Below are 27,994 nucleotides of genomic sequence, written 5' to 3' on the forward strand. Positions count from 1 at the left end.
GCTGTTTGGTTTGTGTGTGAACCTGGGAGTGCAAGTTTTGGGCAACAGTAAACCCTCCACATAAAGACACTTGCCAGAAGACCATATACAGCCACAGATTAATTTCGAGGCTGTTATTTAAAAGTCATGGTGATTAAATCACGGTTTTTCACCTTGCGCTCACTCTGTTTTGGAGTCTTTCAACAGCTGTTTCATGAAAGCGTTGTATGGAGCAGCTTCGAGTCTGTGATTGTTCAGCTCCAGCCACCCTTGGCCATGACCTGGGCTGGGTAACAGGTGCTGTGTTTTCCCTAGAGAAAAACCAAGCAGCTGCTGAAGCAATAGGACGACGTGAAGGGCTGAGGCAAAGCTACTGCGGCATGGAGCAGCTCTGGGAGGGTTTGGCTCCCCCTTCCATAGTGCCCGCAGTTTATATTTGACACGTGAAGGCCCGCAGGGTAGGGTTGTGGCCGCAGCAGCAAACCTCCGCTGGGCTCCGGGGCACCCTCGACCGTAGGAGACCGGCCCCAAGGAGGACGGGACCCGTTGCGAGCCGGAACGAAGGTTCCGGGCGCGGTTTCCCGGGGCGCGGCCGGTCCCTTCCTGCCGCCCCGGCCCGACACGCAGCGGCTCCGCCCGCCGCCCCGTTGGCGTTGGCGGGACCGGGGCGGGGCCGGCGCCGGGAGCGGCTCCGGCAGCAGCGGAGGTGCGAGCGGCTGGCGGCGCTGGTAGGAGGGAGCGGGGGGGTTGTTGGGGTCTGTGGCGGGTCCTGGGCTGGCTGTGGGGGCTGTCACTGCTGTAGGAAACGATTACCTTGCCAGTAGAATAGGCCTAGGCGGGATCTCTCAGCAAAGCTTATTTTATTAAAGACTTTGCAAGACCGGGTGTTCTACCTGAAGGTAGGCACATGGAATAGAGCAAAAAGCCCCTGCTTATATCCCCCCCAAATCCTGGCCGCAAATTCCCTCCCCTGCTCCCTACTGGTTGGTACTTAAGGGTTTACAGACTACCCGACCCTACCTCAGTTTACCTGTCTCATTCTTCTACTTCTAACAACCCCCTTCCGCTTATCAGTGTATTTAAAATATGGATTCCTGGCTCTTTGGCTAATCTTCCCCCTAGATGGACTTTTAAAATACAAGTATCAGTATGTATTCCGGGATTAGCTCAAAGAGAGTTTGTTTTACATTAAGGATTCGTAGTCTGATGTCTCTCAGTCTTTTCCCCTCACACTGGGGTCAGGCACCGGGTCCCCAGTGTTGTAAAAATGGCATTGGTTTGTTAAACGTTCCTTACAGCTGGGGGGACATGGGGGCTGTCCCTGGGGTGCAGGCACAAGGCGCTCTCTGGCACAGAGGGGTGCCTGGAGGCAGGTGTGGGGGCTTGGTTGGAGGCACATGAGGGAACCTGCCCTGGGGGGCAGTCGGGGGTCCCTCCCCAGGGCTGCTGTCACAGCGGGGTGGCCATGGCGCAGGGGGGCTCGGAGAGGTGCTGGCTGCTGGGGACATGGGGCGCTTGGCTTTGGGAAGGGGGCAGTGTCTCCTGGGGAGGGGCATGGTGAGCTACTTCCCTGTGGCAGGGGCTTGAGGACAGGCTGTGGCTTGGGCATGGTGCTGAGGGATGGCAGGACTGGCTGTGGTGGGGGCAGGCTGAGAGGAGATGCAGCAGATGATTTGGGAAACTTTTGGAGGACAACCCTAGGGCTTGGAGCATGGGGGCTTTGGGGAGCATCCCTGACCAAGGGGATGCAGCCAAGGCCTGGGCAGAGAGGAGCAGAACAACAGAGGTGGCCCTGGCTGCGGAGGAGGAAGGTGTGACCCAGCTGCTGCGCAGGCACACGTTCTCTCTAACCTGCTTTTTGTGTCCACCGAAGTACTGGTCATGCTGATTAATCGTTTTGTAATTAGAGTCTGCAGGAATTCCAAGAACTGTGATGCTCCTTGGTAGCCCTCGCTCACTGTGGAGGGAGGTGCAGGACACTGCAAGGTGGCCTTCCCTCCTCTGTCCCCATCCTGTGCCATTGCAGCACCAAGTCCCCCAGCCTGCGGGGATGGCTCTGACATGATCAGAAGCAGGTACTGGTGGGTTTCCATCTGTAGGAGTCCTGGGTCTGAGGACAGCCATGGTATTAGCTTTTGAAATTCAAATAACAAATACCGGTGCTTTATTTCATGAAGGAATTTGCTGTATATACAGAATTATTAACATTCATGATTTGGAAGTTTCTTGGTCCAAGATCTGGGTTGTAATTCTCTTGAAATTAATGTAGAACGAGCCACAAACAATAGATGTTGGAGCAAGGTTTTGGCATTGATGTGTAAACTTACTAAAGGAGGTTGCCTCCTGAATTCTCAAAAGGCTGTTGTTAAGCCCTAGAAACGAAAATGCAATTGAACGCAAAAGTCAGGACAGAATGACCACCCATCCTTGTACTTTATTGTCTGTGGGCAGGCTCCTAATCGGCCTTGATGTTCTGCATAAACCCGTCTCGTGCAGCTTCACTGACCGCAGCAGCAGAGACTTTGTTGCATGCCAGGACGCTCGGTGCCTTGGGGTTGTGGTGCACGCAGAAGGGCCCTGAGTTCATGGAGAAGGTCTTGCCAGCAGCTTCTTTTTTGTGTGCATGGATTTCATAGCAGTGCTGCTCAGGTGATCACAGTGCTCTGTTTTCAGTTGTGGTGGTGTTAGGGAGAATTATCTTGAGCCATTTGGGACTTTGTTGGTGAAAAGCAGCATCTTTTAATCAATTGCAGGATGTAGGTACCAGATCTTCTGCATGCTTGAGCAAATGTTAGGGGATGCAAGGCTTGGGACTTTTTTTTAGCCAGTATAGCAAAGATCTGGATGCTGTTGGACAAGGTTGTGGCACTGGCTGAACTGGATTCTCTTTTTATAGGTCCATGTGGCTATTAATATGCTGCAGGATGACTCCTTTTGCTCAACCAGAGCAGCTGAAGCAGCCTGTGTGTTAAGCACAGACAGGATTCTGCCCGCCAGCTCCTCCAGGAACCTTTATAAGGGGCTTGAGGGCTTAGACCATCTAGATAGAGCAGCTGCTGACCGTGGGGAGAGCAGCCGTGCTGGGGAGAGTCGCAGCCTTCTCTGGGGGTGAGCAGGCTGGATCGCAGCCATTAGCACTCAGCTTTTAAGCAGATGCTTTCAGTCTGGAGATTGGGGCGAATCTGGGCTTTACAAGCCTGGGCTGGGAATGAAGTTGCCTTGGAGATTGGGCAAGACTCTTAAGCGTGGATTGAAGAGAGATCCTGATCTCTCCCAGTTGTTATGTGCAGGTTAATCCTCATCTTGTAAACAGGCTTTCATCAGTTTCTCAAGGAGTCTGTGATGAGTCTTCTGTCATTAACCTTTTCCAGGTCTCTGTGTCTACAAGAGATCCCTACAGGGGTACACACCACTAAGGTCAATCATAAACTGGGGGCTGGAGGTGGGAGAGAACAGGGGGAAAAAAGATCTCCCTGTGACTGAGGATTGCAGGGTGGTTTGGGTACTTCACAGCCTGGAAGGGGAATGATCGGAACAAGGGGTAATGGGTTCAAACTGGAACACAAGAGAGGTTCCACTTAAATTTGAGAAGAAACTTCTTCTCAGTGAGGATGCCAGAGCCTGGCCCAGGCTGCCCAGGGGAGTTGTGGAGTCTCCTTCTCTGCAGACATTCAAACCCGCCTGGACACCTTCCTGTGGAACCTCAGCTGGGTGTTCCTGCTCCATGGGGGGATTGCACTGGATGAGCTTTCCAGGTCCCTTCCAATCCCTAATATTCTGTGATTCTGTGAAGTGACAGGACTTCTTCCTTTCTTCCTGAGGCTCTCCCTTACATGCAGTCCATGTGTCAAGGCATTTCCTCTCTGCAGACAGCTGGCAGAGTGCAAAGTTTAGCAGTATTTGCCTGCAGATGAGTCAGCAGAAGAGAAATATCTTGCTCTCGTAAAGTGGACTGATCTTGTAGGCAGAGCAGCACATGACAGTCACATCTGACTGTGCCAACACCTCCCAAGTTCAGAGGGATGACAGGGCAGCCTGGGAGCCGTGGGTGTCCGAGGGGCCCCGCTGGTCCATCTTGTGCTGACTCAGAGCCCTGCTGGGAAATGCAGCAGCTTTGGGCTGGAGCATTAAGTGAGTTGTTGCAGTAAGCTCTTGTTTTGCACAGGCTTCAAGTTTAAGTAGCAGGATTTATTTTGCCTCTGCAAGTGAAAAGCAGGAGAAGTGGCAGAAGAAATCCTGCAGTTGCATGTAGATTTGCAGATAATATTCTTCAAGAAATTCCTCCGGACATCAAAACACAAAGAATGCAGGTGGGCCTGGTCCTCACACCATCAGTGTGCTTAGGGTGCAGATATATCTCATCTGCTTCTCCAGTGTAGTGTGAGGCAGGCAGTTTTCTGGCACCCTCAAGGATAAATAAAAATCAGTACTATCCAGTGAGATAAGGCTTTGGCAAAGCAAGAAGATTTGCTGCACTTATTCTGACCTTCTCCTTCTGGCAAAGGTGTTCACTTCAGTGTTGTGGTTAAAATCCAGCTTGGAGAATGGTGTAGTTCACTCAAGATAAGGGAGAAGTTTTAAATTCCTTCCCTTCCTATGTGTTTTTTTCCTTTGTGGTAATCAATGCTTGTCCTTCTTCCCTTCCAGAAGTGGCTGTGTTTCGGTGGGAAATGGCTTGAGCTTTGCAAGTATTGCTCTCAGCAAAGTGCTGGGTGATTTCTGAAGGCTGTTATTGCCACAGTTTTAAGAAAATTCCTGTTTCTCCCTTCAACTGCTTCCCCTCCTTCATTCAGTGTCTGCATTTGGGGACTGAGGAGTGATTCCTGACTGGGAGAGCAGCTCTCCTCCTGTCTGGCAGTGGGCTGCTCCTCGCAGAGCCCGTACAACACTCTCTCTCGAGGTGAGCTCGCTGGCAGGTGATGCACAGCGCTGCTTTGATGCAGGATGTGCACTAAAGAAGGAAGTTTCAGAAGTAGAACCCCCTAGTGTTTTGTCAAGTGGCACAGGGACTGTAATTTGCCCGTGGCTTTGCCAAATGGGTCTCTTCTGACTTTGCTTCTTGCAAGTGGTTTCTCATATTCAGCATGGACTCAATAATTGCCTTAGACAAAATAGAATGATGTTAGTATTTTACAGTAGGGCTCACTCTTCTGGTTATGCCTGGTGGTTATCTTGGAGTTTTTCAGAATGAACATTGAGAGCTATCTTCTCTTTCCCCTTCCCCATCTGCTGCAAATGTAATTAATTTTGGAATAGTCAGTGTTTTATGCATTTGAGGAAGCAAAGCTGTGTGCTCATGTGTTAAGCTCAGCTACAGATGCTGGATCCCATTGTCAGTAAGTAATTGTTTGCGATGCTATTTTAGTCATTTGAGTCAAAATGAAACATTCTAAGATTAGTAGCTTTATCACAATAAGATGTGGTTTGTTTTTAAAAACCTTCCCAGTTTTTGATGAAGACAAGTTTGATGCTGGGAGGGCTACCCAGAAACACACTAGCTGCAGGGTAGAGGTTTTAAAGTTCCGAAGAGTAGTAAAATTATTGTTTAATTTCTGCATTAATTTGAGTAATTAGCAGAGCTGCGTCACTCATGAGGTGTCCAGCTCACCGGACACTGCAGAGGTTCCTTCAGCAATACCTGTCCTGTAAGGTCAGAGCAGGTAGAGCATATTTACACCATCCTCGAAGCAGGTTTCTCCCTTGGTATGTCAGGTAGAGCTGCTGCCGCTTATCTAATGCAGAGCAAATCTATTTGCTTAAGCTGTTGTTTGCCATCATTTGACTATGTCTACCCTGTGTAAAAGTGAGTTAGGGTGGAGAAGGGCAGATGGTGGGGTTGGAAGAAGCTGTTGGAGATTTCTCCGCGGCTCAGACAGTGCTGCTGTACATCAGCATAAAGCACAGCGCTGTAATCTGCAGTTTTTTGGCTGCCCCAAGCTCTGCACCCAGCAGCAAGATGCTGCCGATAACTCAGCAGAGAGCGTACTCGTGTGTGGAGAAGTCTGGTTGCTCCGATGGGCCAAGCTAACATGGCAAGGGCTTCCCCAGTTTGTGCGTGGAGGGGGCTGCATCTGTGCTTCAGCACCAGCGTCTCTGCCAGTGGGTTTTAATGTTCTGCTGGGCACTGGGTCAGAATAACTGCGTTCAGCACGTTAACAGAACTTTTAATTCTCTCTGAAGTGAAGGAAAGCGAGTGGTCAAAGACCAACAGGTGATTTGAAGCGTGGTGAAATTGTATTGACCAAATAACAAGAAAATCTGCTGCTGTTTCCCCCACTGTTTCCGTGAAAACTGGGGTTATGTGATCAGAGGTCGGCTGCTTTTTGTGAACTGGATGGTGGTGAAGTGAATAGCTGACACAGAGTGTGCTTACGAGATGGCACCTTGCAAAACCTAAAAATTCCTTGTCATACCATGTGTTTTCCCAGGCGCACTCTGGAAGCTGCTGCACTTACAGCACAGATCTTGCCTGAAAGATAGATGCACGTTTAGCTGTTTGAATACTAGAAGCTCAGGGTTGCACATTCTTTTTGCCTGAGATTGCTTTTGCCCTCTCCCGTATGTTTGTCTCTTGTTAGGAAATAGTAAATTAATTACTGGAGGGGGGAAAACTCAGCAAACTTGACTCGCAGGCATTATGGAGTGAGTGCTGGATGGCTCATGTGGTTCTGAAATGTCCTTGTGGCTGCTTTTCACTGTCACTTTTGTCTTCCCCCCCAATATTTTTTTGGCTACTCACTCACCTGAGCTGCTTTTTTCTTGTTCTTAGTGTGGTGTTCTAGGTCTAGCAGAGCGGTCTGGGGTACCCATATGCATGTAGCCCAAAACCAGTTCAGCTTTGTTTAGTCCTGATGCTGTTCATAAGGGATCATATTGTTGATACAAGGTGGGGAGAGCGATACATTCATCTGTCATTGAACTGTGTTTGACTCCTTACTTTAGAACATTCCTCAACTTGGAGTCATTTTTGCTTCAGTGAATCCAATCAGTAAATGCGCTTCTTAACAGCTCTTTTTCACAAAGCCCACGCTTCTTGGTTGCCCAACAGCAGAGCTTCGCCCAGCAGCCTTTACTGGGGACCGTCCAGCTCATCCTGAGTCGGAACTCTTGGCAGGACTCCCTGCCGAGGAAGGGATGGTGTTCAGAGGGACATCTGCCCTTTCTCTACCTCATGCCCCACCTAACACGTTCCAGCACACCCACTGTGTGTGGGTGGGGAGACGTTTTAAATTCCACACGGCTTTTCTGATTAGGATGTTGAGGCAGGCGTGTAAGCACCGTTCCTGGGCGGAGGGGTCACACCGCTCTTGGGAGCAGCAGGTCAGGAGTGCCATTTACTGCACTGGAGAGCTGCATACTTCAAGTGAGCGAGAGATAATGCTGCTCTTTAGTTATAAACTTTGCAAATCTAGCACCCGTTTCTACCTCCTGCAGCAGCTGAGAAGGGAATGTTTGCTGCCATGCCTTTCTGTGAACCCCTGCATTTGCTTCAGCTGTGTGAAGTGCTGGGCGTCCTGATGCTCCAGGGCTCTTGCGGAGAGATAGAATGACTCCACCTCAAAAGCACAGATCACTTATTTCCAGATAGCTGTCACGATTTCTGTCCCAAACGGGTTGTCCTATCTATTCATCACAGCAGCAGTTCAGCTGAAGCACCACTATTTACAGCCTGGTAGGTAAAGTGCCAGAACTAAGTGTGCCTGAACGTGGTGTCAGCAGCTGCTTCTCCATCGGCTGAGTCACCACTGCAGCGGGGACAGGGGACGGGAGGGGAGCGTGGTGGCCGCCGTCCCAAGGTGAGCTGTCCCCACTGGGAGCTGCAGCTTGGTCTTACACAAACAGCAAAGCAAACCGCTGCTAGGTATTCAAGTTATGACCATGGGTTGCATCCCTTCCCTCACCCTTATCCTTCTGCTTAAACCTGCTCCTTCCTCTTTCAGGATTGTACAGGGATGCTGCACACCCACCAGTTCTCTTGTGATGGGGGTGGGCACAGAAGGGTAGAAGAGTGCTTGCATTCATCAAAATGAGAGCTGGGGGAGGACTGAATGCAAACTGGGCATGCCTTAATCCTTAGGTTGCTTTTCAGGTACTAAAATAGCATAATTAGCCTTTTAGTAACTATCTATAACTTGCATCGCAACTCTCGTTTGAGTATCTCTCCAGCCAGCTGACTGCTGCACGCTTCTCTCTGCAGAACAGCTTCGAGTCACATTAAATGATTCAGTATTCCCACCAGGCACTGTTTGTCAAGCCTTGGCAGCTGATGCCAAATACAACTGGCTAAGCCCCTTGTTAGGTGGCTGTGTCTTTGCGCTGACCTTCTGTATGCTGTGACTGCTGTTGGCTGATTCTGCTTTGCAAGAGCTGAGAAATATCTCCTCTTTTTTTTCCCCACCCCGCCTCCTTCATTTTGTTCCAGTTCTTAGTGGACGTGCTTGGCAAGATGGAGCCACTGACCTCGTCCAGGCTGAATTCCCGAAAGAGACGAAAAGATGGATCTGGCCCCAATGGGGCGGCAGAGCTGGATGGAATCCCTCCAAAAATGTCCCGGCGCTCATTTGTAAGTAAGCAGAGATAGGAGCTTTAGGTGCCTGTGAGATTAGGACTTTGAGCTGTAACAGCAGAAAGATAAATGTGATGTTTTTTCTGTGGACACAGAAAACAAGGGGGGTGGGGATAACCAAGTGACAGCAGCTGTCCTCCTTGCAAAGCCAGTTTAAAATCTTCCTTTGTTCATACTAATAACATACTTAGAACGTGCGCTTAAATTAGGTCTGAGGCAAGCGTCGCTAAGCTGCTTTTGTGGAGTGTCTGACTTGTTTGTAGTAACTTAAGCTGAACCCAAACAAGCATGCGTGTAGATATCCATGGAGAAATAAGCATTCATTTTGCACAGGTGGGTTTCCAACCGGAGTGGGAAATAACCAGACAAGTATGTAACAACTCATGCACCTCATGGAAAGCAGTTCTGTGCAAGTCAGGGGAGCTGCAGGAGGGTCTGAAGTCTGTAAGCACCCATAGAACAGAATTCAATCTATTGAATCCATGCTATGAAATGCTGGGAAGATGACTGTTAATTTGATTCTCTTGGTATGGCAGAAGACTGTGTTTATGCTGCTGGTACTTTGGAAGCGTTCAAATAAATAAACAAAAAGACAAAAGGATTTCTCCTTCTAGATCAACCTTGGGATGGCTTTGACTTGTGCAGTCTCTTCAAAGGGATTTTGTGACAGCGCTGGTGTAAAGGGCTGACTTTAAGTTCTGCTTGCCACAGTTGCAATGATGGGCTTTTTGCAGCTCTTCTCTACCCTCTTCCTGGAGCTGTCCCGCATATCATGTGTGCTTTAGTCGCTCTTTCCTTATCGCTGTCAGAAGCCAGCTACCATCCCTGCCACGTTGTACTGGGGTCATAGTCCTTGGCAAAATACAGTGATGTGCTGCAGCTTTCCTCTTTGATAACAACGTTTTGCTCTTCAGAAGAACATGAGTCCTGTCCCAGAGCATTTGACAGATGGTAACAGGGCAGCACCAGCAGTGAGAATTGGGGAGACAGGCACTGGGAATGGAAGCTTGAGCTGTTGTGTGACTTATCCCAGAGAGGCCGAGTATCTTTGACTGTCCCACCCTGTCACTCTTAGAGACCCCACACATTTCACTAAGGAGAGGGAATCACTTGCTCTTCAAATTGGCATCTGTCCTGCGTTAGAAATAAAACATCTGTTTATGAACAGCACAAGATAAGTAATATCTAGACTTTTTCTAAACTTCCTGGCTGTTTTTTAGCCACGGTGCTAATGCAGACCTCTTGATGAAAAATTTCCTTTTTCTTCCTTTTGTGAAAGATTTGTTTATTATAGCACGAGTAATAATGTTGCCTGTGACATTCCCTGGAAGCCTTTAGCGCTCCCACCTAACCAGCTGGCCAGCAGTGTTCCCCTAAAGCGGTGGCGCTCAGCAGCAGATGGTGGTAACAAACCTGCTGACACATAAACCTGTTGTATTGTGCACATCAGGTTGAGTCCTGACCCTCATAGGTGCTGCAGAGGAAGAGCAGAATTCTGGCAGGAGATTTTGGGGACATTTTTCTACAATCCTCTGATCAATTTTTGCTTTTATTCCTATCTTCCTATCAGGTATGTGCCAACCAGAGCACAAGGAATCTGATTTTCTTCACAAGCCACAGATAGAATGACAGTGATGAAATGAGAGACCTGCTGCCTAACAGTAGGGATCGTGGTAGAGGAGGTGCTGTGTGAACAATGGGGACTCCAGCCTCAGTCAGTTAAGGAGGATTTTCAGCAGTATCAGTTTGCTCGAATGCGTTGGCCAGTGGTTGCTTTCCTGTGCACTTCACTCTGAGCACTCTAGTAAGAAATTATATTAGCACTAATAGCCGTGGTGTATCTGGTCGCAGTGGTGCTGGGCACCATGGCAGGATGCTGCAATGGGCCAGGAAGCCAGAGAGGAAACTGCTGATTAGCTTTTTGCAGCTTAAAGGCTTTATTGCAAGCTTGTTTCCTAGCGTTCTGGCTCAGAAAAGAGACATCCATTGCTGCCCCATGCTTTCTAGCTAAAAGGAAATCCATAGAATCATAGAATGGTTTGTGTTGGAAGGAACCTTAAAGATCATCTGATTGAACTATTTGTTCTGTTATGGGAATGCCAGATGTTTTGCTTCCATTCAGATGAGACCAGAAACAATACCTGGATTTCAGCTGCTGGTTAAACATGCTGCTGTGGTCAAGCTAGCAGATTAGAGGGGGTTTTCTGTAGCAGTTGGAAATATTCTGCCACAGATCAAGGTTGGTTTCTCACTACGTATGACTCAGAAATGCGTGATGATGCACACATTCACTGGAAATTTGTGCTATTGTTGGTGTCACTCTTCTGCTGGTTCATATATGCAAACTGAGGAGCTGTTACAATTTGCACATCACAGCAAAGTGATGGTCTTGTCCAGGTGAACATAGCTGGAACCGTGACAGTGAGGTCTGATGAAGCTTGGCGTGTGCTGCTGTGAAATGGTGTTTATCAAAAGTCTGGTTTTACCAGACCAGAGCTGAGCCTCCAGTTTTTCTTGGGTCCAGTATGACTACAACCTCCTTAACCTGACTTCTCTTTCTCTCCCTCTCTAAACTCAGGCTCATCACCCTGCAGCGTTTTTTGAGGTTTAACACTAATTAGTCCTTCAGTATATGTGTTTGAATCGTGCAAAGACACAGTGAGTCATGCAGTGACTAGGATGCTGCGGTCACTGTGCTGCTCCTACGTAGTGCCCTCACCTTTGCCTTCTCACATCCAAAATTCTCTGGCTGTTTAGGGACTGAGGGAACCGGCTCCATTTTCAGATGAAGTGGAAATGGATTACAGCAAGCCGTACGTCAGAGTAACATATGAAGAAGCGATGAGAGGGACCCCTTGTAAGTAAAAACCAGACTGGAAAGTTTGTATAAATGTTGGGTTGGGGAAGGACGGGTATGATTTTGCTATCTCTGAGACCAAACCACCTTTGTGTGTCAGACCAGGTTTGCAACCAATGACTTAGGTAATGGTTTGATGATTAGATAACTGTTCCCATGTGAAGTCAGGCCTGCCAGTACAACTGAAATCGCAGCCTATGTGTGTAAGGAGCCGTACCTTCACCAGTAAGACTATTTGAAGCAAATAGGTATTTGTGTTTTGGCTCTTCCAGTGCTACTGACTGTTATAGAGTAGTATCAGAGTTGAACATTTTTCTGTACTACTTTGTCTGAAGCAGCTTAAAGTTAAGCAGTTTAAAAGTAATCTTCTCTGAAACTTCAAAAGAGCAAGTGAAACCAACATACATCTTTGTCCATAGTGTCCCATTCTAGCCTGGATTTGAATTAAAGTCAGTGTCATTAAACACAGTAGGCCAGCCTCACGACAAGAACATGTCCTTTTATTCTCTAAACCAGGCTGGGAGAAACACTGTTCTGTTTGCAAGTCCAAAGGAGAGGCAGAGGCAGGACTGACTCCTGAAGGGATGGCTGCCCTCTTGTGCTGCAGTGTGCAGATGGTGCTGTTTTACTTGGCCTCTCTGTTGTGGAAACAAAGACAATAAAAATGCTGCACTTCTACCTACCTACCTGCTGCTGAGACACGAGCCAACTCGGATCGAGACCTGGTTGTGATTTCCCGACGGACGTTCTAGATATCAGTGCTTTTTACAGTCTGCTTTAGTTTCCCAGACGAAAGTCTCCAGAGCTTGCACAAAGGTCTCTGATTTGAAGCGTTGGCTCTCCTGACTGCTGAGACTGAAATACACTCTGTGTGTCCTTGTTGCTGTTTATGCCTGTGCTCAGGAACTGTAGCTCCTGCAGGTGTGGAGGAAAAGGGAAGGATGTCCCAGCCAATTTCTGGAATGTGATTGCTCTTTATTACAAGGCCTGCCAGGACCAACCCTCTTCTGGCGCACAGAAAGCTTTTGCAACCTCAGCTCTCCAGATCCTCGGCTCTCCAGAGCCTCCTGGCATCTTCAGATTGAGGTGCTGAAAAGTGATTGTAAGAGGCTGTCCTCAAACCATCTTCTCTGCTTGGCTTGAATTTAACAACCCTACTTTTGCATCAACACTCCCTCTTGTTGCCTCCAAGGCCTGGTCTCTAGGTATCTTCAGGGCCCTCCCAAAACCTGTGGGGTTTCAGTTCTCCTGCTTGGTCTTCTCTGCCCCTTCCTCACCGCAGCTCTGGTGTGTCTCCTCTGCCTGAATTGGGCCAGAGAACAGCAGGCTCTTGTTGGATACCAAGGATGTGTGGCTTTCTGTTACCAGCAACAAGAGAGCTGGAGCCCTCTGTGGTCCCAGGAGTCAGGGAGCCTCAAGCTATTATGGGACAGTGTTAGACTATGTCACTTTACCTCTGTGCTGACCTCAATGAGAAGAGCTTCAATTTCTCCTGACATACGTGGCCCAAGCAAAAGTTTGTTCCTCTTGATTTATCTCTGGATTTAGCTGATAGTGCCAGCAGTTGAGCGGAATTTCTTTCAATAGTCCAGCTGGAGTTTTGGATACACTCACACACTTTATGGACCTGGGGGAGCCAATGATGCTGGTGGGAAATCAGGACAGTGGTCCCTCAGCCAGACTGGTGGCTGTGGCAGCGGGCTGCAGAGGAGGATGCTGAAAAGGTCTTGAGATGCCATCCTGGCTGACAGGGAAATTGGGCACTTAGGAAACATTTTGGCCAGTTCGTCTCTGGTAGCTCACTGCTGTGCAAAAAGTTAATGCTGCATTTGGATTTCCATAGAAGGGAGATGTTCAGGGTTTGCTTTCCACTTGGTCTCCCTTCACCTCGTTTCGATGGATATGCGGTAGGTTTTGAGCCTGTGTTCGTACATGGTTATATTTAATTTCTGTGCTCAGCAGCATTTGTTTCCATGTGGGAAGGCAGAGAGCCGGCTGCTACTCTTCAAAAATCTTTCCTGGCTGCAGATCTGCATTCTGCCAGTTTTCTGCAACGCCCTCATGAATTTCAGAAGGTCCCCAAATGCAGGCATGAGCAGCAGCTGTTTCTCCAGGAAGGCATCTTCACAAATGTCTCTCTGTCTCTTTGGCACAGTGGATCGCCCCGTCAGAGTTTATGCTGATGGAATATTTGACTTGTTTCACTCTGGACATGCCCGGGCCTTGATGCAAGCAAAGAACCTCTTCCCAAACACATACCTCATTGTTGGAGGTAAGAAATGACCTTGTTGACTTTGGCTGTAGTAGGAGAACAGTTCACCTCCATCCGTGGTTGTGCATACAGATGGCATAGCGGGGTTTTTGTATTTATGGCTTCAGCCAGGCCTCCTTCAAGAATATAACAGGGGAAAAAGAAACCCTTTTTTTCTGGCCAGGCAGTGCCCCTGTGCCCGCACCGTCACCCACCTGAGACACGTCAGGCTGTGATGTTGTCTGTCCAGAGGTGACCTCTGGTCAGACTGCATAATGATGTTAAAGTATCAGAGCTGAGAATACCTTCAACTAGTTTTCTCAGCTACCTTTAGCTTCTTGAGGCAAAATGAAACTGATCCTGCAACAGGGCGATTATAACGTCTTTGTGGGGTTTGTTTCCTTATCACAGTTTCATTCGCTGCCGAGGGGATTTTTGTAGTAGTGCTTCTGCATTTTTTGTGCGTGTCTGGAAGGGGAAGGGAGGGAGGAGAACTGAAATAGTCACTCCAACCTACAAAATGCTCTGAGCTTAGAAGTCGTGCAGGCAGAAGGACATCCCCATGTACATAAATGTTGTACGTTGAACAGGAAAATAACTTCAGGTCAAACCGTTAATGTGTTATTGTAGCAGTGTGTGTAATCACACCCTCTGCCTCTGGCAGACTGGTGAGGAGGTGGAAGGTGATGAACTGCTCTCCTTGCACCAGGACATGAGACAAGAGGCCACAGCCCAAGTGAACATAAGCTCCAAGCTGGAAGCAATCTAACCCACTCTTTATCATCTGTTTTGTAAATAAATCCAATATCAGTGAGACTGGTAATGCCTTGTTTACTTTTGAGTCTGATAACCAGATAAAACTCCTTCCTTCTCAATGTCTTACATTGCAGATTATGAACAGTTGTTCATTTACTTTCCCATAGAACATCATAATTAAGCTAACTTGATTTGCTGTGAACTCACCCCTTGTTTTAATACATCTTTCTAAGAACTAGACTGTGGTATGGCAGTTTATGAAATAAGGAGCATAGGGAATGTTGGGTTGTTTGTTGTTTTGTTTTGTTTTTTCATGGGCTTCAGTTTCCAAGCCTGAGACATTCATAGGTTAATAAGCAGGTTTCTGCCCAGTAGAGCCCCAGGTGCCATTTTGTACAGGAGAATTATCTTCTGTTTTCTTAGTAAGCATTGTAGGCTCTAGAGACTTTGAGAGCTTGGAGTGTAGGTCCCCAGCTTGAACAGAAACCCCCCAGACAGCCTGTCTAGAATTGTTCAGGAGCTTATTGTCATGCACCACACTCTCGTGCTTTGTGGCTGGAAGAGCTGGGTTTGAAAGTGCCAGTACCAGCCCCCGACAGCAGCTGAAGCCACCTGGCTTAGCAGGGGAGTGTTCAAGCCCTTTTGCTATAAAGCATTGGGGTAAGAACCTCATGCTCACTCTTCTCTGTGCCTCTTTCTTCAGTCTGCAGTGATGAGCTAACCCATAACTTCAAGGGCTTCACAGTAATGAATGAAAACGAGCGGTATGACGCCGTGCAGCACTGTCGCTATGTGGATGAAGTGGTGAGAAATGCACCGTGGACGCTCACCCCCGAGTTCCTGGCAGAGCACAGGGTAATTTGTGACACCTGATCCCTTCTGAATTTTGATTAGCGTCTGCCTGTGCTTGCTATTTACAGCAACAATTCATCCATGGGGGTGACCTTTGCCTAAGCAACCCTTTTCTGTTGAAACTCCTTAAATATAGAATGAGCTGGGTTATGGGAATCGAGTGGGTTTCTTGGGAAACCGGAAGCATTTGCTGAGCTGGTAGGTACTGTTAAAGTAAGGTAGAGATTGTGACATGGTGAAAAAACCCGAGAGGGTTCTCACTGCTCCCTGGGAAGTTAATGCTGGTTACAGATAGTTGTGAAACACGCAACGGGGAGAAGTTAACGTGGGCTGGAGGGGATTTCTGGAAGGCATCTGGTTCAACTCCCTGCTCACAGCGGGAGCAGCTTTAGATCTATTAATACATCAACTTCCCTGAAGCAGGAGACCAGGCAAGCTGTCTTGAGAGTCTTTTGTCGTCTGGTAAGGTAAAGTGAAAGGAGTCTCTGACATCTGTTGAACTGCTTTGGGAAGTGAAGGAGTCTCTGGGGAGTTTGCTTAGTTTCCTCTTGTTGCTGTTAACAAGCCATTTCTCTGTGAAAAACTTAAAACATCTGTGTCCTTAGTCCCAGCCTTTCCTCTCTGACATGTGCTTACAACATTGAAATGCAATTGCCAGTGAGAATTTGGGGCTGCTCCATGTTGCTTTTCAACAGACAAAAGTGTCTTGCTGTTCTCTGTCATTCCCCTGTGTGGAGGTGTTGAGCAAGAAGTTACATCCTTTGACAGAAAGCAAGAGACCTGCATGGTCAAGATAAAATATTGACTCACACTGCATTCTTAATTTCCAGATTGACTTCGTTGCACACGACGACATCCCTTATTCTTCAGCTGGCAGCGATGATGTTTATAAGCATATAAAAGAAGCAGGTGGGTTTGGGTCACATTCTCCAGGGCTTCTTGTCAAAGATCTGCTGTAGTTGCTCCTGTGCCCCTGTATGGCAGGATTATATCTGGAGAAGTGGCAGTTGCCCTCTTGGGAGCAAGCCCAGGAGGCTCTGAGGGCAGGCAGAAGCTCAGCTTTGGACCCTGCTTCATAAGACCGGGACTGTTCCATGTCCCAGGCAAGGCACTGCCCAGTGTAAACTCCTACTTTCAGTCTAATTATTGTGATTGAATTAACAGCCACCTTTTGAAAAAATACTGTGGTTTGGGTTACAGAGACTCACAAATTGAAAATCTTGTGAATTCAGCGGAGTGGCTCCTTTAGCTGTTTACTGTAAAACTTGATGAGGGTGCAGTTTACTTAAATCTATCCAAACCCAACCATCAGAGTTTGTTTCATTTCCACCCCCTAAGCTGTAAAACCCCTTGTCCTGTCCTTGCCACCACACAATATTATATGCAGTGAGTTATAGTCAATAGTCTTTAAACCAGCTATAGGGAAGAGCTTTTCATTAGAAGACACGGTATTTTGACATGGTTTGGTCTTGCTTAAGTCTTCCTCGTAGTCCCAGAAAGGAGGACCATGATACTTTTACATTCAAGGACAAAGGTGTGGTGGTGTGAGGACAGTTAGAAAATGAGCTCTTGGCAGGAAAGGTTGTTTCCTAATAGAGGTGGCAGCAGCTTTTTGCCATGTGTCTTGCTACAGTTGTCCTGGGTGCTCTTCCCCAACTGTAGGCATGTTTGCGCCGACTCAGAGGACTGAGGGGATCTCAACGTCAGATATCATCACCCGGATCGTGCGGGACTACGATGTTTATGCCAGACGGAACCTGCAGCGGGGCTACACAGCTAAAGAGCTCAACGTCAGCTTCATAAACGTGAGTGGAAATGCGTCTCATCACGAGCTGCATGAAGCAGAATCTTACAGAGTGTGGAGCTGTAGAGTTTTGTCTAGTGGTAGCACAGTCCTGCTGTATGCCAGTAAAAGGCCAGTCTGCAGAGCTGAACAGTTGCACCAAAACAGTGTCCTTGGAGCAGAAATTACACTGGTTCTGTCCCTGGGACCCACCCAGAGGTGCTGGGATTTTGCTAATACTGCTCCATTGTCACAAATGTCTCGGTGACATTTTACCTGTTGACAGAGCTGGAGATGATGGCGAAATGTTTGTTTTCTTGAATTGAATGAAGTGTGGGTTGTTCCTGGCAGCAACTGCCGTGTCTCATCTCTTTCCTCTTCCATCAGCCACCTTCTTAAGGTAGAGTTATTTGTTAGGATAAAATCTGATCCTGTTCTTGCTGTACTGTTCCCTTCCTGGAGCTGCAGGAGCGGCAGTGCTTGAGTAGGAGAGAAGGATGTGCACTGATCCTGTGCTGAACAGCTCTAGCCCGCAAGCAGAATACATGGCAGAAGGCATTTTTGATGTTGGAAGTAAAGTAGTAAACTTCTTTTTTTTAATCACTCAGATACTGTGCCTGTTTTTTAAAATACAATTAAATACAAAATGAAACAGGAGAGATAATGTCTGCTTGGCCTCTCTTTGGCATTCAACTCTGTTTAAAAACACCCAGCAAAAAGACTTGTGCTTTTGTGATATGCAAAGAGACCTACAGCAGGTCACTCAAATCTAATCTTTATACTGTATAAATATTTCCCTCTTCCATGCACTGTGTGAGATAGTGCTTATCTCTGGCTTTAGTCTCACTTCATGTACTGTGCCTGCCACAAAACATCTCGCAGCCCCACTGGGTGTCTGCTGTTTAGTCTAGGGAAGAAGTGTCACTGAAGTGAAGGAGAGGTGTCACCAAACTAATGGAGATGCTGAGGCTTAAGCAGCAGTTCAGTGCAGTGACACAGAGCAGAGGTGGTCATCACTCAGATCTGGTGAGCTGTATTCTGACCCACCACTTTCTGTGCAGGAGAAGAAATATCACCTCCAGGAACGTGTGGATAAGGTGAAAAAGAGGGTGAAGGATGTAGAGGAGAAGTCAAAGGAATTTGTCCAAAAAGTAGAGGAGAAGAGCATCGATCTCATTCAGAAGTGGGAAGAGAAGTCCCGGGAGTTCATCGGCAATTTCCTGGAGATGTTCGGACCAGAAGGCGCGTTGGTAAGGAGCTGCTCTAGGGAAAGGGGACTTTGGAGAGCTCGGCACTCATAGGGCTTTTGGAGACCATGCTCTGCAGAGCAAAGGTTTATGGTTTGTCGCAGTGCTCAACGTGCTGCCAATCTCCAGACGAGCTGTCCCAGGCTCGGGCAGCCTGTTTACAGGGAGCCCTCAGCCTTGCTGGCTGGGTGAAGCCAGTTACAGCTGTAGCATGAAAAGTCCCCATGTCCCACAAGCTGGCCTGTAAACTCCAGCTTGTGTCCTGCAGGCCACCGAGCAGCCGGGAGATTGGCAGTCACTGTGTCACCAGACTGGGATGAGTCTGAAGCTACTTGGTTTTGCCAGGCTCTCCTGTGCTGCTGGGAAAATATCACAGGCACTTCACATTAGAGGTGCCTGAAAATGAGTGATGATTCCACTGTACACAGTGCACATAGTGATGCTTGGGTTTTTTCTGCTCTTACATTGTATGAAGCTTTGAAGGGTGCTGCACAAGCTGTAAGGAGTGTCTGTTTCCATCACTGTTTGAGCCATGCTAACTGTTTTCCTGCTTCCATCGCTAGAAACACATGCTGAAGGAGGGCAAGGGCCGGATGCTGCAGGCCATCAGCCCGAAGCAGAGCCCCAGCAGTAGCCCCACTCACGACCGCTCACCATCTCCCTCCTTCCGCTGGCCATTTTCCACCAAGACTCCTCCGTCCTCACCGGCCAACCGCTCCAGGAACGAGTCTGCAGTCACCTACGACATCAGTGAGGATGAAGAGGATTAAGCTACCAGCTGGGATTTGCTGCGAGCCGCTAGTCGCCAAATCCTAAGTCTGGACCCACTGGGGAACTCTAAATGAGCAAGAGAGCCATAGGAACAGGGCTGACGGTGAGCACAGGGCCTTGGAGGCACCCGTTGCTCTTAGCAAGGGCTGCTGCCTGGAAGCACATTCAAACCTCCTCTCCCTTCTCCTCCCCAAATCCCCTTTTTTTGTTTACATTCTAATGGTTTCCAGGGGGAAGATGGTTTTTCTATTTTAAGAAAATACTCTTTTAAAGCGCAAAGAATAGCACTCAAGCGTGACTTTTGTTTTGGTTTCTTTTCCCCTGTTAAACCTCCAGGCAAGAGGGAGAGTGGGAAGATCCATCTGTCCCTTCTTTCCTTCACCTCCTCCGTCTTATTCCTCCCCAGCCCCAGGCAGTATCCATGCTGCTGCCAAACAGAAGGCCCCTTGGTTCCTGAACCAGCGTGACCTCAAGAGCACGCAGGGAGCAGTGGTGTAGAGAGGCTTCTAGGAAACAGAGACATCTCTGCTGTGCTGGAGACGATAGGAATCTGTCCAGCAGACCCTGTAGTGCTTGTGCACCTCTTAGCTGAGCTTCCCAGCATGTCGCAGTGAGGATGTCCTGGGATGCAGGAGTTGCACCTTGGAAGCAGTCACAGCACCATGGAGTCACACAACCTGTAAGCGTGCGGCATTCACAGCCCCAAATTGTATGGGGGCTGCAGGGGAAAGGCCTTTCCAAGCTAATCTTAACAAGACTGCTAAATCTTGAGTTAAAATTCAGGCCTCAGTGGCTGTTGGAGAGAAGAGGATGAATCTTTGCTTCGGGGCACTTGCTGTCCATGCGTTTCCGTGGGTGCATGAGAGCCCAGTTAGGAAATGATTGTCTGTACTCCTTTGTGAAGTTCCTTGTCCCAGTCTCTGCTGTGTAATAGGTTTTAATGTCTGTCCAAACAGCCCGTCAACACTGTGCTCTGTGCATGTTTGTCTGTGTTTCAGTTGCTGTGCTCTCAGGGCTGGAGCAGTCCTTCACACTGGTGCCATGAAGTCGCTGCTGTAAAGACAGAACATGAATTCGTACAGCCAGTGTGCTGTACCAGCCGCGTTGGGGTGTGCAGCTGGACAGATGAAGGGCATGTTTTACCCCAGTGAAGGGCCCCAATCCTGTGTGACAGTTACCCAGCTTGCGCAATAAATGCACAAACCTGTGCCTGCTTGCTCCGTTCCTCGAGCTGGGCGAGAAAGAGCATCAGAGAAGCACTGCAGCTTTTTAAGATTTTAAACATGTAATCTACTCTTTGAAATCATGGTCCAGGTCATGCCTGTTGTTGTGTCTGTAATAAACGCTGAGCTCTGTGGCCTGTGGGCAGTTGCCCTCCCCATGCCACGTGCCTGTGCACAGAGCAGCTCCATGCGCTCTGTCCCAGCAGCCAGCACTGGAGGGACTGGACCCGCTGTCCCGTAGCTGCGAGGCTCCCTCTTGCTTTTCTCTTCAGGTTTGCCTGTGATACCTGCTGTCTCCAGGCTGGGCTGAGTTGCCTGTATCCTCCTGCAACGCTGGGAGCAGGGGACAGCTCGGAGCGCTGTCAGTGGTGCTGCAGGGAGGTTTTCAGAGCAGGATGTGGGCTTCAGGGGGCAGTGGTTGCAAGGAGGCAAATCATCAAGTACCGGCACAGGCTCTACAGGGTGCGATGCTTCCAGGGGACTCAGGCCCTATGGTAGGAGCAGCCTGCTGCTGCTTCTTCACAGCTTTTCTCTTGCTAATCCTTTGTCATGCTGCCCAAAGGGCTTGACAGGGCCTCTGTGCTTCTGTTTGAGGCCAGAACCGGTATGGGAAAGGGTATTTCGGGGATTCTTCATCTGCCACTTGGACCTCGCTCAGCAGGGATGTGGATGGCTCTGGGAGCATGGCTGGCTGCTATGGACTTTAAGCTGTAAAGAGCAAATAAAGGTCACTTGGTAGAAGCCAGTCATTAATCCCCTGGTTTATGAATGGTAGAGCACTTACATTGGATCACCCACATTCTCTCTTCCCTCATCCTCCCCACCTTCCCGTCCTTACCCTTTCATCAGTATGGGTGTTGCTTTCCTTTCCTGAGCTGGGTCACAGAGGCCAGGCTGCTTTAGAGCCTTACTACTGTTTTAAACACAAGTTATGCAACAGTGTTCTGTAATTTTGGATAACAATGGTGTTTTGGATGGTGCTTTGTTCTGCAGAGACCTTAACGTATTTTTGGTCCCTCTGCAAAACCTGGGTGTTTGGTAAGAAGTCAGCCATGGTTTTACATGTAGCTTGGAATCACAGAGCTGTTCTTGTAACAAATAATCCCTGCTTCCTCCTTGCACTTAAATTAAAGTGGACACTTGAATTCCAGACTAGTCTTTTTTTCTCCTTTTATTTTTTGTTTCCTCCTGCATCGCTGGAACAGCCTCATCTCCAGCACTGCCCTGTCGTATCAAGAATCACAGAACACACCTGCCCTGACGTGATTTTGAGCATTTTACAGGGAGTTGAGATTTCCTTGTGTGGTCTGGTTCTTGTAGCCGGAGGCATGTGCTGAAAAAGTGAAAACACCTGGCAGTAGCAGTGATTTTGGTGGGACAGACCCTGTGTCTTTCTCCCGCCTTCAGGGAGGGTTCACTGCCTGGGCTCCCTGGTGTAAAGTTGTGAGTTTCCTACCTGCCGCAGGTAAGGAGCTGGGTCTGTCTTTCTGACGGGGAGGGGGGACGAGTCCCAAATTTTACTGCTTGCCTGGGTGTTGCATTTTGTCAAAACCATGAGATCGCTGGGTCCCAGCGCTGCTGCCGGTGCCTAGAAAGCCGTGTTGGGAAGCACCGTGTGCTGTTGCCAGGAGTCCGCCAGATTTGGCAATCTCATAACAAAAATCACCACCGTATCTTCTAGCTGAGCAGTTTTGTTTGAACACAGCCACCTGCAAAAAGCTGTGAGTCACTTTTCCCTCCTCTTCACAGGATGGAAAACTTGGTTTTTCCCCTAAATAAATCAATAAAGTCAGAAGCTTTGGTTTTCTGACTCTTTGCTTCCCCAACGTGTCACACTGGCCAGAGGTGTTATGGTGTGAGAGCAGCAGGGTCCAGGTCCAGGGAAGCTCCGGTGATGCCCAGCAGCAGACTCTGGTCATGGTGCTGATGATCTGTCATCTGCCACCTGTCTGGCTACAGCATCACCCGGTCCTGCTGTCACCTCCAGCCCCCCAGCAGCTGCCACTTTGAGCTGGCTCTTCCTGGTCCATATTTGTTGTGCTGCTTTCTCTGTACGGGCCTGTGTGGACATCTGTGTGTCTACTGGCTTGTTCTGGAGCTGGGTTTTTGGCTTTTATTTTTAGCCAAATAAATGCAAAGTCATTTTACTCAGTGTGTGCCAGATCCTTTCTGCAGTCCTAGCACAGCTGGCTCCTGTTGTGGTCTCAGCTGCCATCTTAGTAGAAGTTTGACTGAGAAGATGCTTCAGTGGGCGTCAAAAGATTACCCAGTGGTTTCCACAAGTTGTCTGTTGTAGGTGGAGAGCAGATCCAGGGCAAGGGCAGCTAAGGCAGAATTAACTAATTGTCTGTGTTATGAAGGTGTTTCAAGGCTCCTTCCTGTGCCTGGCCCCAGGCTGGCAGGTGCAGATGCCCCTGCTGAGGAGAAGCTGCCAAGGCGATAGGCCAGACCCATCCCCAGGTCTCCCGAGAAAACAGCGCTGCCCTGACATTGCCTTGGCCATCAGACCCCAGCCAGTAGCACCCAGAGGTCATTGCCATGGCTGGGTGTTGGGCACCCCCTGACAGCCCCACGCCATGGCTGTGCTGCTCTGGGCTCTGTCTTCCCCAGCAGTGCGGAGTCATCTCCCACCCAGCCTGGGCAGGAGAGGATCCAAGCCTGGTCACCAATGCAAGACTCAAGTACAAATTTATCTTTATTCAGTGCCAGACAGGAGCCACCAAGCCAGAGGCAGCTTCACGGATCCCTTTGGCTTGTGGCGCTCAGGTTTCAGAACCTTTCAGCCCACTCCAAGATACCTTTTCCCCTCTCTGCCTCCTCTGCTGCCAGCAGCTCTCTGGGGCCACAGGAGAAGGAGGAGATGGTTGCACAAGGCAGAGCAGCCCTGGCCTTGCTCCCTCCTGCTCATGCCTGGACATCGCTGCCTGCGGGCGCGAAGTTGACGGGCTGGTAGCCTGGTTTGTCATCCTGCTTGCGGTAGTACATCCTCGTCACCACTGCCAGGATGAAGGTTTGTGGGATCAACAGCTGCATGTTCATCTCTGGAAGAGGAGAAGGGTCATTTGAAGCTGCCTTCATCCACCATGCCTGTTTCCCATGCCCCACCTTGTGATGGAGGAGCTTGGCCTGAGCAGGCAACACTTTCCCATCGCCCGAGGGAATGGCAGGAAGATGTGCCGGGGAGGTTTAGCTTGGATATTAGGAAGGGATTCTTCCCCCAGAGGGTGGTGGAGCACTGGAACAGGCTCCACAGGGGGGCAGCCATGGCCCCAAGCCTGACAGTGTCCAAGAGGCATTTGGACAATGCCATCAGACACATGGTATGAATTTTGTGGTTGTCCTGTGCAGGGACAGGGGTTGGACTCACTGATTCTTGTAGGTCCCTTCCAACTCAGGACATTCTATGATTCTATGATCTCCTGACTTACGCTGTGACCTGGCCTTGGAGGAGAAGGGCGGCGAGCAGGCGATGTTGCCGTTGTTGGCCAGGATGCTGAAGATCGAGGGCTGCAGTGCTGTCAGGATGAGGAGGACCTGCAACCGCCAACAGCTGAGGTGGTGGGCACTGTGCTGCTGCCAGACTCCTGCCCTTCACTTTCCCTGCTTTCCCACAGCCAGACCAAGCTCTCACCTGCCAGCAGCTCCTGCCCCACCATCTCCACCCGCACCCCCTCATCCTGTCCATGCCGAGGAGCCACTCACCTGGGAGGTGACCAGGCAGGATGGGGGCTCACCTGGAAGCAGGAGAACTTTGCCTGCATGTTCTGCTCGGCCAGGTGCAGCCGAGCCTGCCGGAAGAGGATGCCCAGAGCCCACAGCGCGAAGAGGGTGGAGGCGCCAACTGCAGTGTTGATCCAGAGGGCCACGCTCTCCGCAGAGATCTGGGGGACAACACAAAAAATGCACCTGGGCTGACAAAGCTACTGGGCAAGGTGGGAGCTGGTGGAGCCATCCTGTCCAGGATGTCACCCTGCTTGTCCCCACACCCTGGGACTCACGTCAGCGGGGTTGTAGTTCCCATCAGCAGCCAGGACCAGCCCCAGAAAGACGGCGACCACCCTGCAGAAGGCATACTGGAAAGTCCCCAGCATCATCAGTTTGAGTGTTTTCCTGGCACGACAAGAGAGATCGGTAGCATCCTGAGATCCCTGAGCCCCTGCCTGAGGACTTCTCTTCCACCCCAGCAGAAGCAGGGGGTGAAATCCCTCGCCAGGGGCAGGGGTTACCCCAGCTCTCCCTCACTTGCTCATGGTGATTCGGGGCAGGCAGGGGCAGCAGCAGCAGCAGGGTCCAGTGCTCGTCACCATGGGCACATCCTTCAGGGTGCTGAGCACCGCCTCCTTCCCCCCAAAGCCCTCCACCATGACCAGCATCATGAGACAGAAGCAGATGGCAAAGTACCTAGGGAAGAGGAGGAGGAGGAAGAAGGCACCTCAGGCCCTGTGGGCTCCCCAGTGGCCCTGTCCTGAGTTAGGTGATACTCACGTCGTGGTAGCCATCTCCACCACCATCATGGCACGTGGGATCCAAAGCCCGAAGCAGCTGACCACGGACACAACCTGGGGGGAGACACAAGCTTGGCATGCTGCTGTTCCCCCCTCACAGGTGCTGGCACCCCTCGGGTGGCCCTGTTCCCCCGGGGTGATGCCCCTGCACCCCAGCTCACCGTGGGGGCTGAGCTGCTCCAGCAAAGGGTCTTCATCTTGATGGGGCAGCGGATCTTGCGGGTGAGGTAGAAAACGTCTTCCACAAAGATTGCGATCGACAGCAGCGTCATGAGGGTGGCGAGGCCCATGATGGTGAGTTGAACCACGTCCAGCTCTGCAGCGGAGGGGTGAGGAACTGGCTCCATCCCATCCTGTCCCCCCTGGGGCCACCGCAGCAAGGAGCTGCCACATGACCCACCACTCCATAGGTCTGGGAAGCCCCTTGCTGCATCTTCAGCACACGTAGCCGTGCCAGAGCTGGTGTTTCTGCCCCACCTGCTCCTATGTCACCTGTCCTGGTGCTGTGTTTCCCTGGGACTCCCTATCCACACAGGCAGGGCTATGGAGGGGCGGCTGAGACCCTGGCAGCCCCCTGCTGCCTCCCCGTTCCTCGGGGCTGTTCCCTGCCTGCACCCACCACAGCCACCCTCCCTCCTTCATGGCCGTCCTGCTCCCACCGGTGGCAAGAGGGTCCCCCCGCCCTGTCCCCCCACTTACGCCACAGCAGCTGCCGGGAGGTGGGTGGCAGGGAGAAGCAGGCTGACGGCACGCTGAAGTTCCTGATCAGCATCTCCACCAGCGGGCGGGAGAACCTGCGGAGAAGAAGGGGGCTGCTGCAGTGGGCAGGCAGGGACACAGGGACGCTCAGCCCCGCGGAGTCCCCTGTTCAGCTCAACTCACACCCAGGCACCTCCTTTCCCTTAACAGAGGGAATGACCCAAAATCCTGCTCCAAAAAGGGGTTTGCCTGACTGCAAAGCAGCACGGGGGGCTCCAGCACCCACCTGGGGTCATCTGCCAGCTCCATGGTGGGGTCCATACTGCTCTGCTTCTCCCTGGCTCTGTCCCAGTGGCTGCTCGGCTGCTCGGTACTCCCTGCCTTGGCTCCTGACGTGGGGTCAGAGTCCCCAGGGCAGGGACCGCGGGGAGGCTGCAGCAGCTCGTTCCAGTTTAACCAGCAGCCTCAGGCGCTCCCATCCGTCTCCCATTGGCGTGCCCCATGCTGTCCCAGCCCCACGGCCACCCGGTTATTGACCCGGAGTGCTGGGGGAGGCAGTTATCACCCGTGCCGGCACGCCTGCGCATCCTCAAAGCTTGGGGAGCAGGACACCTGTGCTGGGCTGGCGCTGCCTGCACACCCTCTGGGGCAGCCCGGAGATGGGTTTGTGTTGCCAGGGATGCCCGTGGTGCCATTCGAGATCCATGGTGTGTCCTTGTGTCCCCTTGGCAGCAGTGGCCGGGTGGGAGGCGATGCTGCGAGGCCATGGGAAGCCTGCCAGACCCTGCATGGCTCTGTGGGCTGCGTGAAGAGTTTGCAAGGACTCAGCTCCCAGCAACCCGGGGCTGGGTGCTGCTGAGAGTGGCTCCCATGACACTAGAGGGCAGGGCTGGCCCAACGCTCAGCACCCCAGCTCAGCACCCTGGCCTCTTGGGGAAGAAGCAGAGCCCAAGCCTGGGGAGGGGGACAGTGGGCTGGAGGGGGCACACTGGGTGAGGAGCAGGCACATTAGGCATGAGGAGCAGTGTGTGCTTGTCCTAGATAGATCCCAGCATCCTCATGGGTCCCAGGGGTGCCCACGGCTCCTGGTGTCCTTCCAGCACCCCAAGAAAAATGAGGACTGGTTTTTACTGAGTGACCAGGGACCTTTGAGCCCCCACCCTTTGTCCCACTGGCAGTGGGCTCCTGCTGAAACCAGAGTGTCACTGGGTCCCCTGCACCCTGCTTGGGAGCAGGACACTGCTGTTGCCATTGGAATTAGATGCAGGAAGGCATGTGGGGGCAGAGAGGGGACATGCTGCAGTTGCCGTGGAAATGGGATGTGGGGAAGGAGGGGGATGTTGTGGTTGTCATGGGAATGGAATGGAGGGATTTGTTTCCCTGACCAGGGCCAGGGCCCTGCAGCTGCCCAGCCCACCATGGAGCTTCTCATCCCCTTTCATTTCAGCACCATCATCTACCTCAGCTCGCTTGTCTCCTTCCTGTAAGTCATGCTGTAGCCATGGGCCAAGCCCCATCCCATGGGCACAGGGCAGCAGAGCTGCTGTTTCATACCAGTGTCCCCCAGATATTAGTGTCAGGCACCAGCTCAAGCAGCCTGGACCTGTGTCCTCTTCCCTTGCCATCCCCCAGCTCCAGCAACCCCTGGGGCCAAGCACCCCAAGGCTCTCTGCCCACCCTCCCCTTCTCCCACAACAGCCCCAGGGCCTGACACCCACCCCATCCTCCCTGTTCCCCCCTTGCAGGTGCGGCTGGCTGGCTCTGCACATCGCGCTGCTGTTCCTCAGCTCCACCTCCATCCTCTTCCTCCTGGCCCTGGCCACCTTGGTCCTGCTCAGCATAGCCGGCCTGGGGCTTCTCCAGATAGGTGGGATGACGGGGGGCTGCTTCATGGTGGGGTGGCCCCTCGAGCTGTGGTCCTAGTCTCCCCACGTGTCTCCTGCAGCAGTGGCCAGGCAGGACAAGGTGAAGAAGGTGCTCATCAGCACAGCGAGACAGCGCTGCCGGTGCGGGTGCCACCATCAGAGCCAGTCACAGGTCCTCTGCTGCCCCCACTGCAAGCGCTCCATGGAGGTGAGGGATGTGGGGCACACTGGGACTCTATGCATGTCCAAGCTGCCATGCACACCCAGTGCACCCCTCAGCCCCATTAACCAAGCCCTGTACCCTTGTCCCTACACACTGCATACCTCCCCCATCCTGCCCTACATACTGTGTCCCCACACCTAACCTGGCTCACTGCACCCCATAAACCCCATCTGTAGCCCTGCACACTGCACCACAAATACACCCATCTCCATGCAATATACCTTGCACAGACGGCCCTGCTCCCTGCAGCCCCTACACACCATACCCCAGCCCTATACATTGTGCCCCACATGCACAGCTCTCCGCATTGCACCCTATATGCCTGTCCGTACATCCTGCACCCTGCACACCCAGCCCTGGGCACTCAGAAACCCTTTACACACCCCTCACACACACAGACATGCTCACTCCACCTTG

The 27,994-nt window shown here is 50.9% G+C and overlaps 2 protein-coding genes across 3 annotated transcripts; one reads left to right on the plus strand and one right to left on the minus strand.

Annotated features, from left to right (window-relative positions):
- The first annotated feature begins 557 nt into the window (after window positions 1-557).
- PCYT1A (phosphate cytidylyltransferase 1A, choline) lies at window positions 558-21,435 on the plus strand. Of its 2 annotated transcripts, none has more exons than XM_065844687.2 (9): window positions 558-685; window positions 8,402-8,542; window positions 11,303-11,402; window positions 13,558-13,674; window positions 15,113-15,264; window positions 16,092-16,170; window positions 16,924-17,066; window positions 18,106-18,294; window positions 18,855-21,435. In XM_065844687.2, the coding sequence occupies exons 2-9, from the start codon at window positions 8,426-8,428 to the stop codon at window positions 19,059-19,061; spliced, it is 1,104 nt and encodes a 367-aa protein (XP_065700759.1). In that variant the 5' UTR covers window positions 558-685; window positions 8,402-8,425; the 3' UTR covers window positions 19,062-21,435. The 2 variants fall into 2 exon arrangements, with proteins under 2 accessions (XP_065700759.1, XP_065700758.1); XM_065844686.2 differs by having other exon boundaries at window positions 562-707.
- Window positions 21,436-22,962: 1,527 nt separating this feature from the next.
- Window positions 22,963-25,906, minus strand: SLC51A (solute carrier family 51 member A). The gene is made up of 9 exons (XM_065844940.2): window positions 25,776-25,906; window positions 25,490-25,584; window positions 24,952-25,106; window positions 24,771-24,844; window positions 24,528-24,686; window positions 24,284-24,395; window positions 24,020-24,166; window positions 23,714-23,819; window positions 22,963-23,326 (listed from the first exon to the last, which is right to left on the minus strand). Exons 1-9 carry the CDS (start codon window positions 25,808-25,810, stop codon window positions 23,190-23,192), a joined length of 1,020 nt encoding a protein of 339 aa, XP_065701012.1. The 5' UTR covers window positions 25,811-25,906; the 3' UTR covers window positions 22,963-23,189.
- Window positions 25,907-27,994: the final 2,088 nt, after the last annotated feature.

The sequence above is a fragment of the Patagioenas fasciata genome, chromosome 9 (genome assembly GCF_037038585.1).
Source record: "Patagioenas fasciata isolate bPatFas1 chromosome 9, bPatFas1.hap1, whole genome shotgun sequence".
In the NCBI taxonomy this organism is placed as follows: Eukaryota; Metazoa; Chordata; class Aves; order Columbiformes; family Columbidae; genus Patagioenas; species Patagioenas fasciata.